This window comes from Haliaeetus leucocephalus, unplaced genomic scaffold, assembly GCF_000737465.1.
Source record: "Haliaeetus leucocephalus isolate CR32 unplaced genomic scaffold, Haliaeetus_leucocephalus-4.0 Scaffold328, whole genome shotgun sequence".
Lineage (NCBI taxonomy): Eukaryota > Metazoa > Chordata > Aves > Accipitriformes > Accipitridae > Haliaeetus > Haliaeetus leucocephalus.
Window position 1 is genome coordinate 2,011,212 of NW_010972764.1, and position 14,020 is coordinate 2,025,231.

Sequence of the window (14,020 nt, forward strand, 5' to 3'; positions counted from 1 at the left end):
ATCTATCCAAGTGAGAAACAGCTAGGTAACTATCCCTGGTTGTTTTATATAGTGCAACTCTAGGATGTTTCAGGAAATCACTGAGGCATTGCTTTACCTATCCATAATTAATTATTGATTTCCTGTTGTGCAAGTTGTGAAGATGACAAGACCTAATCTGATGAATAAAATAGCTATAAGAAAAGGGAATCGTATGTGAGGCAAAGCATGAAGGACAAGACTTCAGATACGGCAGAGTTCATTATTCATTTTGCTGAGGTTATATGCAGCTAAATAATAAACCTTTCAAAACACTGCAATAAAATGAAATAAATTCATTTTTCAAAGCATCACTTTGCCTCTTAAACAGAAATAAAACTGTTTTAATATATTTTAGAGGAAATGAAGGCAGTATTTAGCCCTTCAGCCAGAATTTCTGTTCTTCTCCTATCTTCCCCTGCATAAGGTATATAAGCTGTAATTTGTTAGAATCACAAAGAACTAGTTTTGCTTGTATCTTGTATGCACAAAAAAATTTGCATCCAAGAAAGTGTTTACAATAATTTTTGACTTGCATTGTCATTTTCATTCCAGTAATGCCATTTCACCTATCTTCACATGTTTATGCCCTAGAAATGTAAGCTCTGGCTCCTGGCTACAAAATCTCAGGGGCAGGACAAACACTACTTTATGCTCAGGGTCAGTTTCTTAAGCCTAATGTCCTTACAAAGACTAGAAACTAATCACCACCTCTTACTCTTACTTTCCATGCATTAAACCATAAAATCAACCAATTACAACTCTTCTATTATACCTGTGAACATAAAACATGAAAAAAAATCATTATCAGAATAAAATTTGCACCATTGTCTCTTATGGTGAAGAACGTGGTAGGACTGATGACACTGACTGTGACCGAGAGCCATCAGGACTTTGCGCTTCCTGAAGAGCGGCACTGTGGCTGAAAATTGGGGATCATTTTATTCAAACGTGTAGCTGCCTGACAAACAAGGAATCAGCACCCCTTTGGAAAAATCACTAGATAAACTCATGCTAAAAGTTCTTGCATGAATACACTTAAATGAGAGAGTTAGAGATCTGAGTTTGCTAAGCCGTATGAGTTTTAAGGATATGCTGCTTTGAACATCTAGTTTACCAACACACTTAGACATTGATAATGAGAAATGCCTATTCTTTTTTACTGAAATACCTTTAAGAGTTTTTGGTTTGGTAAATAAGAGCTTTAGTATTGTTAACTCAAGCAGGAACAAACCATTGGACCAAAGCCTACAACTCTCATTTTAGAGGAACCACAACTTTCTCTAAAAGCACTTTTAAAAATTAAAAGTAATAAAAACAATTTAGAAACTGCCAGGGAAACTTTTCATTTCTACTTTCTGCAGGAAGAAGAAGCTATAGCTCTTTTATCAAGACAAACTGTATCGGCTAGTAAATGAAGTAAAAAAACTCAGAACAAAGCACACATACTACAAAAGAGACTCATTTCAAAATATGAGGTTTCTTTCTTCGAGTCTGAAATGGCAGATATATTTAGGCCATTTTTGAGTTCTGTTAGCAGTTTTAGGAAGAGAGGAGGGTAGAAACAATAAGGACTTCCCGGCAATTTTTTCCCCACCCATTATTAGATCACGGAGAACATCAAAGTACCGAAAGTAGGATATTGATGCACCAGCTTAATATTTCATTGAACTTTGATTGAATTTACATGTACTGGCCATGTTAAACACTTTTAACCTCCTTACAGGACCCAGAAGAATGAGGATGATGATAGCATAAGTACAGCAACACAGAGGAGCATCAGCAAAAAGGTGCCCAGTGTTATGCATCAGACCATCACAGCTAGACTATTTACCTCTGAAAGGAAAATATGCTTTGATTGCCATAGCAATAAATTTAATTTGACTTCCATCCCCTCTGTGCTGCTTGCATATGCTATTACTACTAGTAAAAGTTCTACTGATCTGATTAATTTGCAAAACCATAAGCAGCCATCCAACACACCCATTCAAGTTTGCTGGCGGAAACTGAGTTTCTCGCCCATACTCTTTACTACACATGTGCTTTTATCTGTGTCTGAATCTACATATGCAAACATCAAGCACACAAGTTAATTAAAAATGCTATTTTGTTCTGAATCGTAGAAATCATGTTCCTTGAATGAATTTTGGAGAAAAAGATTGACAGGAATTAAAAATGGTTTCTCTTGGCATGTATCTTTAAAAGACTTTTGAAAGTCTTTAGAAAGACTTTCGGATTCTTTTCAGTATTGTAGCTCTGAATCCAGCTAAACTTTGCTTGCCATTAATTAATGTTATTTATATTTGTTTTAAAATTTTTAATGCACTATTTAAGTGGACTAAAAATGTTCCCAGTCCCAAAAGACATGCAGATAATCTTCTTAGGTATCTACTTTGTATTCAAGTATTAAAATCCAATCTTATTCTGAGGAACCGTACTTCTGAGAACAAAAATTCTGTAGATGTGACCTTCCACCTACGCATAACCCTCCAGATTCTGGATGCCTACTTGTACCTCTGCCCTAAGGATATTTCAGAAACTTCAGTTATACAATTCCCTTCAGAAAGAAGGCTCCAAGTCAAAGATACTGACTCTTGGGCTGCATTTTAAATGTTCTTTTCTTCAGAGAAGTTCAAAGGGTGGAGTACATTAGAGACAGACTTTACACAACTATGAGATTAAATTTCTCTCTTCTAAATCTGTACTTAGTAACCTTAAAATGGACTTGGGTTTTCGAGTGAAAAACACCTAGTCATTCCCACATAAGTCAACTAGAGCTTACCACAAGACTCACTACCAATGCTGAGGATGCTTTAGCATCACATAAATGTATGGCTCATCCTAGAGAACTAGTTGGACAAACTGATTCTTTTTTGTATTTGTTTAGCACCTCTTGAGTCTAGTAGGTTTTGGATGAGAATGGTGTCAGCTTCCATGCACTTCTTACTGATAATTTAGAAGTATTACTGCTAAGTTTGGTTGTTGAATTACCGCTTGCTACAATGCTCAGTGTTAAAGGAAAGCACTATCATGCCTTTAAGGCCCTCATGCAAAAAGCAACAGTCAAGCATAGCTGCAGATACTTTCTAAGCTCATACCTCACACCATGACGGTTTATTCCTTTATGTATTCTCAAATACCCTTTGTTCAGACATCATGCTTAAAGGTAGCATCTTCTACATCCATGCTGTGTTGTAAGTTTTACATACACCGTCCCCATTTGCGTATACATATATGCACATATTGGTATTTTACCAGCAAAAATGCAGAGATGTCATCACACAGACATACAAGTATTTGCAAGAAGTGCAAAAAAATCACCATTAGTTTGGCTTTAATTGTGCTTAGTCATCATATCTGATTTTTTCAGATACCATTCCGGAAAAAAGCCCGCACCAAAATAGTGTAAGGATGGGTAAGGTCTGGCTGCAGCTACACAGCACTCTTTTCAAGAAAATACTATCACCAGTATTGAATCTTCAGTTCAGCACAGACTGTATCTTACATTACTACTACTATTTTAAATACCATAGTAAACATGGAAAATGTTTTAGAAAGAAACATATAAATACTGAAACAACTGAGACATGCCTAAAGGAATGGTAGGTGATACTGCATAGTACATAAACCTTTGCTGGGAGTATCACAAAGAATTTAACTATGTAAAATGCAAAATGATTGAAATAAATGATGGAATTCAGAAGCATAAAATGTTTGAAAATATCTCCCTCTAACAATTGATGCAGAAACACGAATTTTGATACTCCATCATGTGTTGTCATTGTCCTAAAGGTAAGAACATCAGTATTTTGGATTCCAAAAGATTTTCTACCCTCTTTAGGCCAAGTAAAATATAAAAAAAAAATTGTAATAACAGAATGGCAATCCCTTCTCTTTCTAGTATTGTCTGATACTGTTAATAAACTCAAAGTGGGTTAGAAGGAATGAGGAAAAATATTACTTGATATGATGGATAAGCTAGGAAAGTCAGAACATGATCTACTTGACTGCACAAGTGAAACAATAACTATTTGCATTAAAATAAAATAGAAATAACATTAAGTTTGACTTAGTATTTTGTAATATTTTAGATATAAATTTTGTCTTTTTTTCTAAATAGTTTTAAAAAACTAGTCAAGTGATTTAGAACGAATATACAGCTAGGTGAGGGCACTTAATATATTGGTGTTATGCCAGATGCTGAGAGCCCCTTTCCTCTTCTGCCCTTTTCTGTTTAAAAATTCAAGCACAGTTTATACACCATTTTTTCCATGTGTGAATACTTCTGAATACTTCTGCGTATGCCAAAGTTTTTACCTGTATAGCTCAGCTCAATTTCCTCTTTAGGCTTCATGCTATGTAAATTTCTATTGTATAGACAAACACGATATTATTTAAGCAGGCAACTGGCAATGACAAAGCCACAAATGTTAAAATTTACTTGACAAAGTTTTGAATGAATCTTAAAAAACCAGCCCCTTGGAAGGCCTATGCAGTCAAAAGGGGAAGTAGGTTAAATGATAAGTTTATACTTTACAGTGATGCTGCCTAGTGCTAATGATGTTGAAAAAAGGAACATCAAGGTAAAGAGAAAAACAAAATTCCAGACAAATGTATCATTCCTCACTGAAGAGGTTTTGTGTCTCTAAGAAAGAATGTGAAAAGATTAACAGATTATTCTTCGGTCTGCAGCTACTACCTGTTATTTCCTGCAGAATAGAAAATACACCTTTGCTTTCATGAAGAAATACTTCATATTTGCATGTGCATTGGGAAAGGCAAACCTATCTTACATGAACACTGGAAACTAATATACAGCATAAAATGTAGAATTAATAATAATTCAACACACACACACGAAAATACTAACTTTTTCTCCAGTACTGAAAGCAATGATGATTTCATGATTGCGTATTTAACAAGATTGCCATTTGATAAAAAGCTGCATTTAAAATGCTCACTTAAAAGTGAATAACATGTTTTTAGGCAAGGAAGACTGAAACAGAAAGAAAAAAAGGAAAGTATATATTTGAAGACTATAATTTTTTTTGCTATGTTGGTTATAGAATCTCTATCTTCTAAAATTACTCAGAAGATGCTTTAAAAAGGCTTGACTATGTTAATTCCACAGAAAATGTCCACATTTCCTTTATTTCAAATCAATTTAGGAATTTGCTTAATTCCTGATTAACAAAAGAAAGTAATGTCATATATAAGATGATGAAATGCTGGGCGTTTTAAATATCACATTCCTCTTAGCTAAAGATTAAAAGCATTTACCCTAACCTTGAAAGATATTTATGTCTAAAGTACTTAAATGAGATCTTCTCTGATGTCGTCTCTCTTTCAGGCAAACTTAGTAGGAAAAAAAAAAAGTCCTGAAAGAAAGAGCATTACTACTGTGTCCTGTGTGACCAGCAAAACCAAGAATTTTCCTATTTTCTCTAAATATTTTATCAGAAATAATGCACACACACACACATATATAAAGGTTTCTCCGTGGATTTACTTGAATGTTGTGCATATGTAGAAGGTATTTTCTTTTTGCAATAATGCCACAGAGTGACGTTGTATTATGAAAAAAATATTAGGAGGAAAACAAAAGACTACACTTGGTTAAGGAAAAGGAATTTTAGTACCTAAAATTAAATAGTGCCTATAATAAAAAAATGCCCAGTCCTACCAATTCTTATCAACTGTACTTATGTTTGAAGGAAATCTCCATTGTTCTTATTAATAGAGATTTTTGAAAATCAGCATTTTAAGAATTTAATTGACTCCAGGACACACTGATTTGTCTATAGATATCCTAGTTTACCTGGGATCCTCTTACTGAAATATGCAGCTAGTGCTTTTGTCTTAGAGATGCCACTGGGCCAGAAAAGAAAGCAAAGTGCTTGATAAATTCAACCTGCTATTGCGACATAGTGCTTATCAATAACTGCCTTTCTATTTGAAAGTTTCAGACAATCAAAAACGAGATTACAGAAATGCTAGAAAGCTTGTCAGGGAACTGAAGGTAATGCATGTGGCCCCCTCTCTGGCAGATGCTGTCCTCAGAGAGAGCAAAACTCTGCGCCCCCTCCTCACACGGCTGAAATGAGTGGGGCTGCTCTCCCGAGTGAGGGGAGACGCTTTCCATCGAGAACCTACAGCATTCAGTAAATTAAACTGTACAATTTAAAAATAGAATCTCTAGTAAGGCTTTGTTACTTTTGATTCCAACGTCTCCTGTAGAACTCTTTTGGGTACAAATCTCAGTACGCACGAAACACAACAATTCAACACTGGTCAGCTGACAGCCAGAATACCTGGGTTGGGGAATAGATTCTGGTTTCTTGGCTCTGGGAGAGCGTATGCTGAGCGTGCCATGACCCAGAGTGGAGGGTTGGTGAAAATCCTCTGTCATCAGTCACACTGAAGCTTGGGGCCGCCCACTGCCATAAATCAATCAATCAGTCAATCATTTATTAATCAGGTACTTGCATTTTCATAGTTAATATAAAAATGGGCTCTAGACAATGCCTTCTCTAGCTTTATATTAGTGGGGGTTTACCTTAAATTAATCCATCCTTTTTCTGAAAGGGTGACATATTCATCTGAAAAAGGCCTTGCCAATTGTACAGAAATAAATTAAGCCCCGCTGAAAGATCAGCACCGCAAAATAGATATGCTCATGAACAATTTGAGCACATGAATAGTTCCTTCAAGTCAAGCCACTTTTTTTGATGAACTATTATGTTCTGGATTTGGAATTTAGATCCTTAGTGTAGGGTTTAAGTTCTGCGCAGACCTTTTCACTAGATAAATTTAACCTAAACCAGCATCTTTTTGGGGGATGTCTGACTGACGATAACCTTACCGGGAGAAAATCCAAACGATGTGTTCCAAATCTACACAATAGCACGATGTAATGAACATTTTTAAAGGGCGAGTAGGTATATTTTCCTTAAGAAAGGACTTTCGATGTTAAAACTCCCTGACTAGGGTTTTGAATTTTATTGCTGGCAAATTTCATGGAACATTTAGTCATAAAGGACCTTCTCATAGAGTCATCATTTTATTATTCTGAAAGTCACATGAAAAGAGAGTCCTCTTCTGGATCTGGACTGGCTTAACTGCTTCTAAAACTTTGGGCAATTCCAAATATCTTTTCCAGCCAATGACAGACAAGGCCATCTTCAGAGCGACTACTCTGACTTCATTAACTGCCTATCACAATAGTTTCCCTGTTGTAGATGGCACACTACAAGCTGAAGGACGACCGCCTTTAACAGCCTCCCTGGTTTCAAATAACTGGTTGTATTTTTATTCATATGGCAGGTGAATAGGAGAAACATTTCTATTAGTCCATGCAGAACAGAAACCTACGATAAAAAATGGGAAAGAAAAATAATTTCTACAAATCCATTGTGATCTCTACTTATATACTGGAAGACAGAATAAGTGTAAACATAATGATAGAATGTAAACATATTTTGTTGGAGCCTAAGTGGTTAGGCAAAGCAAACCAATTAATAGAAAACATATTCTTCCTGACAGTTCCTCCAGCTCTTTAATATTACACACATTTAATGCTAATTGAAGCTTGCTTTTAGCTAATAAACCTTCTTTCATGTTAAGCTCATTTAGCACAACCCTTTTGCTCAAATTTCCTCATGTAATTTAACAAGCTATCTGTGTTTAAGAGTAGTTGGTTATTTTCTTGAATATTGAGACAGATAAGAGTTTACCAGCTAATGCAAATCTGCTCTCTTACAGTCACACCTGTATTTTCAAAGGTGTCCCCTAAATAATCTAAACACTGTTTATATGGGACTGAACCTGAACCTTGTTTTCCTCTTGGTGGGACTCTTTCAGATTAGATTTCTGTTTCAGCTATTGCTCAGCAAACAGAGCAGTATATCCTGCGAACTCTTCCATGATGAAGGACCTGCAAGTTAAACTTCTGGGATGGCTTGGCAACTCCCTTACTTCAAGACTAAATTCATTGCTTCTTCTTGGTCTGTCAAATGTTTTTTTTTCTATAATTTTAGGACCAGAAACATTTCTGCATTTTGCAACTTTTTCTTGTTGGACTACGTTAGGATAGTGCCCAAGTAACCATACCAGGGAGTGAAATCTTCTTTTTTCCCTAAAGCACAAGCTTACAAAGCTTTATTTACTACAAAGTAAACACTGTCACCTCACTCACAGATCTGAACGCTGACTATTTACTTTCTGTGCCTTTTCCACGCCAGTCCAGCCTAACAAGTCTATGTGTCCCACTAAAGCCACAACACAGCTATGAACTGGAAATCCTGGTACACTGGATAGAATGTGTCAGTGGCAGGTACAGGGTGTGAGATAGCTCTGCAAACACAGAGCATAAGGTATTGTGGACTTACAGAGCTTTCTAAGTGGAAACTGAGACAATAAAGGCAATGCCTCTTCCACCTTGAGCTTGCAGCTCAGGCTGTGAGAAGTTAGAAGTCTACCCATCATCCTCCTGAGCCAGAAAAGCTAGTCTCCACCTAAGCATGCTCTTCAGAGAATAAAAACCTATTTGAGAAGAGAGACCAACAGTTCAAAGACTGCAACTCCTCTTACATTAGCTGTTAATAAATGGGCACTATGTTCCTGCTCCATCAAACCGAATGAAAGCAACGCACAAACCTCCAGTCTTATTTTTTATAGGATCTTGGGAATCCCGGGACACGCCGGATGCTGCAGATTAGTGAGCCCGTCTCCCCAGTAATGTTCCAGCTCTTGCTTTTGGGGCCTTACAGAAAGGACCTATGAAATCTATAGGGCCTTCTCATTGCTTTCATTGGGACCAGGATCAGCCCACTGCAGAGACGTTCCTGGTACCAGAACTCAGAACTCTGGGCTGTTGGAGCTACGTTGCTTGCAGGGTTTGTTCTGTGCTCCTGCTCTGCCCTTCTGTTTAAACACAGCATATAGGCTAGCCTGAAACTCTTTGTCCACAAACACTTATATCTGTAGCTTAATGTGGCTTACTAGATTTAATTTTCTATGCCTTTCATCTCACTGACTTGTGGAATAATTTTGCAGTTTTCAGGATAAAAAAGATGGATAGGACCTTAAAATTTTGTGTTGTTAAAAGATACTGTTTGCATTCTTAGCCAGACAGACTACGACCCTGAGACAGGGTATATCGCTTGATTCGGTCAATGAAGTTAACTGAGTTGTTGCGCAGTTTTTGGCTTTGAATGGCCCAGAGGAACAGGCAATGTCTCTCAGACACCGAGTGGCACAGTGAAATTTGTGCACACTATGATTCTTCTTAAGTACCATAGCTGAAGCTGGCACCCTGAAATCTGTTAAATTTGGGCTGTTTTTTATGCAACAGCCGATTCTGACAGTGTCCTTAGAGGCTGCTTCACTTAGGTTTCACTACATAGGCATATTGTTATAGCCTTGGTTAAAGAGCTTGCTCACCCACGCTGGGACTGGAGCTTGCAAGAAGCATTGCATATACCCTGCCTAGGGCAGCCCCGCTGCCGGCAGCGGGTGGGGGACTGGTTTCGGACTCCCCCGCTTCTTTCCACTCCATGGTCAGGAGCTTATCGGGGAGTGCTGCAAGCGGGAAATGGGTGCCTATGCACTGCTTGGCGTTTGGTCCTTCAGAGGTGCGGCAAGTCATTAGGTGACCACACCAATCCCCAACTCTGGATGGACTTTCTGTCAGTGCAGTTTATATTCTGCCAGCTACGGGATGATTCCTGTAACGTTGAGCAAAATTAGAAAAGTGAAAGAGGTTTTCATTTTGTTGCTGATGCCGTCATATTTGGACTAAATATACTGACTGTTACTGCATCAGCAGTAAACATACATTGCCTTCTTTCCACACTGATACAAAGGATAATCCTTCTATTCTTTTTACCTCTCCTTACTTACTCTGCTGTAAACATGTCGCTCTAAAATACACCGCAATTCAAAATATTTCGTTACACTGTTTCTCACACAGTAAGGTAAGTGCCGCTGCTTTTTCTTAAATGTGATGTGATGCCTGCAATTTCCTTGTATTACAGTACAAAACTGTGCCTCTCTGTAGGCCACCAATTCTTTGAAAGTAATTGTATATATACTTTAGTACATAGGAAGAAATTGCTGATGGTTATGCAATGGGATTTACCTGCACTTCAAAAAAGGCTGTGGAAGTGCAAGATACTGCCAAGTGCTGATCATACTATACTGTCAGCTGCATGTTCACTCGTTTTTACTAGCATATGTATCTTAATGGGACAAAATAAAGATTGCACTGACACAGTATCTTTATATTACATAACTAGCTGACTGTTAGTATAATGCAAACTTTTCTCATTTTCCCTATCATAAAAACATTATTTTCCCAACAGTGGTGAAACTCAGCCAGCCAGCATAAGTCAGCCTACTATAGGCAAGTTTAATAAATATGATGACTTTATAAAATTGCTGTATGTCTTTTAACAAACAGGAGTATTTTAAATCAACTATCTGAACATTTTGATTAAAAGAAACCATATTTACACAAGGCTTAGCAGCATGTATAATGGCATGTAATAAGTATACAAATATGTAGCAGAGAGTTACCTTCATTTTAAGATTTTGTGAAGCCTGTAGGAATTAGCCAATATAGAGAGTAATAAAATGCTTTCTGACAATATAGACAATCTGTCTGCTACGAACGTCCTGGAAGCTACCTCAAAGGCTAGCCTGTCGTATTTTCCATACCACAAGCATGTATTTGTGGCCACAGAAAATGTTCTTTTAAGCATGCGAGGTACTTAGTACCCAAGCATGCTTAGTACGTAAAGTACATTACCAGGCATTCACAGTGGTAGCCAACAGAATGTCCTTTAGGTAGCAGTATACTCAGAAGCCATACAGCATATAGATTCCCTCATGCACGGAGCAACCCCAGAAACTGCTTTTCCGTCACAGCATATATATACAGACAGAAGGTTGGAAATGAGCCAGACATTGTAAGAACCTCTAAGAGATTATGGTGCAATAAAGTTCAGCCTCTCCGGTGCAGCCACCCACATGCACAGAAGTCAGGCTATGCACGCTTCCAGTGTGTTACTGCCTTGCGTCAGGAAAAGCCTACTCTAGCTCATGTTTGTTCCCACCTCTTAATGGGACAGTTGAGTACCAGCTCGTTACTTGGAACGTCTTCGCATATGGTATCCCTAGGGCTGCCAAGGATGACAGAAAATACTGGAAGTGAACAATGGGAGAGACTCAATAATCATCTTCCTTACTCCCCAGACTTGACACAAGCAGGGCTGAGGCATGCAAAAGAACAGCGTTTCAAACAGAAGGTCAGCTTCTGCCAGCCTGAGATCTGGTGTATATATTTCATGTAACTAAGTTCTTTTCTTGTGCAAAATACATACAACACAGACTACGCCGCCGCGAACCTTCCCTACTTCACCATTCTTATGCCTCAGCCTTAACTAGGTCCTGAGCTTTTGTGCCACACAAAGTCTTAGCTCTCTGCTGAGATTACAAATACAGATATCAATTAGATAAGCTGTGAAATTCCATGTAGCGAGAAGACCTTTGAGAACTAAATCTGCAGGCTGATACTCCCATGGAATGTAATTTAGTTTGGAAACACTCAGCAAGAATTACTTTAAATGTTGTCATTTACTAAGTAGACACTTATGTTTTAAAAGCTATATAGGATGTTGTTTCACAGAATCATATTACTGTACTGCAATTCATTTTTAAGAGGTTAGCAGGCCTGTGGGAATGGGATGGTACTACAGACTCCACAGGCTGTCTGAAAACCCAGTATATGATGCTACTGTCTGCCAGCTGATTGGAAGTGAAGCTATCAAGTTTCAGCCCAGTGCCACATGTAACTGGTCCCTAAGCACCCCTCCTTCAGATACTCTTGTTTACAATCTCATGAGGAAATCTGGGAGCTGAAGGGCTGGAAATCTGGTAATCTCCTCAGGACAGGGTGGGGAGGTGTAAGAAGAAAAGGTACAGTAGGAGAGCTTGCATAGGTTTGTTCGCTCTCCAGGGCTGTCAGATCCAGCATTTTTTTGTATGAATTATTTTGAAAATCAAATTCACATCCCCTTTTCACCACCACACATATTTTCAAAAGGTATTTCTATGTTAAAAGTAGAAATGAGAGAAAAACTCATAGCTCCAAGTATCTGAAATTTTAAACTCGAGGTCAGTTTCCAGTCACATAAATGTTTTGGTCTAAAGTCTCTCAGCCCCCAAATTTGGGTAACCATACAAAAGATGACAAAGCTAGAAAAAACCCAAGCCTTACCTTCTTGTAGAGACTTCTCAGGTCTCTGTACTGCCACATACTATTGAGGACCTGAGATGCTGCTTTCACCACTTTTGGCGAATGCCTGTTACACACATATATTAAAAAGGGAGAGAGAAAGAAAGAAAGAGTGAGAAAGAGACTGTTAAGTACAAGACTCCATTCACCCCAATTTTCAAATGCATTGCTATGGATTTAACCCCACAATTAAAGTGTTTCAAATGTACCATAAGATCTTTGGTTGACATCTTGGAGACCAATGTGTTTTTAAGCAAGGGCAATACATGTTATTTCTGTAGTACTAATTATTCAGTGAGGAGCAAAGCGTGTGCTCCTCCGACCACTGAGAACAAGGATTCATGCTGAGAGCATAGTAAGAGGAATGGGAGAGGTAGCAATTGGCAAAATTGTTGAGGAGCCAAGTGGTATTATGTACATCTAAGAAGATGTCCTGGCTACAGCTTTTGGCCTAAAGGACAAGAAGTTAGAGCCAGAGTTTCTTTCTCTGTAAGCTGCCAAACTTCAACTCTTGACAGTGTGCTCAATGCATTAAGCGCCTCTTAGCAGTGGCCACAAGAAACACTCTAGATGGGTGATGAGCACTGCTTTTGAAGTGCAGAGCCAAGATGCAGAAATACAACTGATTACAAAAAGTCATAAGAAATTTCATGAGGAATCCAAATTAGGAGTTGCATCTTGCTCACACCATTACCCTTTAATGACGACAATACAATGTCACGTTGAAAACCATATATAACTTCACAGGGACTTTCTCTTCAGAAAGGTTTTGAGAGAAGCTCTAAACTATTGTTACAGTCAGTTGGAGTCATATATTCCTCTTGGGATAGCTAACTTTAAAAAAAACTCTAAAAAAATAATATCAGAGAGTATTCAGCTCAGTGAAGAAGGGTCAAATAGAAAAGGGCGGGGAAGGTAACCCAGCCCACTGAGGAAGCACACACTGTGCTGTACCAAGAATACACATAAAGCAGTAGAGCGCTAGAAAACCTTGCAAAGGCCAAAGTCTGGAGTGAGGCTCGATGGAGTTCAGGGCAGTCATTTAGGCGATTCATGTTTTACTCAGAAAAGACACATGGATTGCAAAACCAAAAAGAAACCAGAAAACCAGCAGCGTATGTTACTGGTTTGGGTGGGAAGTCTTCTCAGGGGTCAGGCTCTGGTGCATCCTGTGATCTCTGAGAAGGACCACTGGTAGGCTGACACTCATGCTGGTAAAGCAATGTCATGACACAACTGAGTCAATTACCTTATACAGTATTTTCCCAGTAATTTATCTGGTGCTGTTTTTTCCCTTTTCTTCCATTTCTCGCCCAGAGTACAGCAGTAGGTGGGTAATTGGTGCATAAACAGGAATTTGATGAACGCTTTCAAGCATAATTGCTTTTATTATACTCCCAGCTGTACTGGCTAGTGGGGTGCTGGTAGCACGGAGTAACCAGGAAAATAACTGCGCCGACCATATTGTGAGCGCTGAGGAGAAACAGGAACTATGCGAAGCCAATATGGGCTTGGCCAATGTGACCTTATGAACACCAGCTCTCTCGTGCTGTCCTACAGGGAAAGCGCTCAAGCCCTGGGCATGTTCCAAAGGCTCGCAGGGGCCAGCCCCACGCTCCTGGCACCGATCCATACCAGGATGCACAGCCAGGCTAGTATCCTGCACTTGTAGAAGCAGAGGCTTCATACTGGACAAGATAAATTCAT

At 38.5% G+C, this 14,020-nt stretch overlaps 1 protein-coding gene across 1 annotated transcript in view; it reads right to left on the reverse strand.

Moving 5' to 3' along the window:
* CTNND2 (catenin (cadherin-associated protein), delta 2) overlaps window positions 1-14,020 on the reverse strand; it is a 538,576-nt gene that overhangs the window by 25,150 nt on the left and 499,406 nt on the right. The window contains exon 16 of the mRNA XM_010571474.1: window positions 12,296-12,380. Coding sequence (XP_010569776.1) covers window positions 12,296-12,380 — 85 coding nt within the window. The remainder of the gene's footprint in view (window positions 1-12,295; window positions 12,381-14,020) is intronic.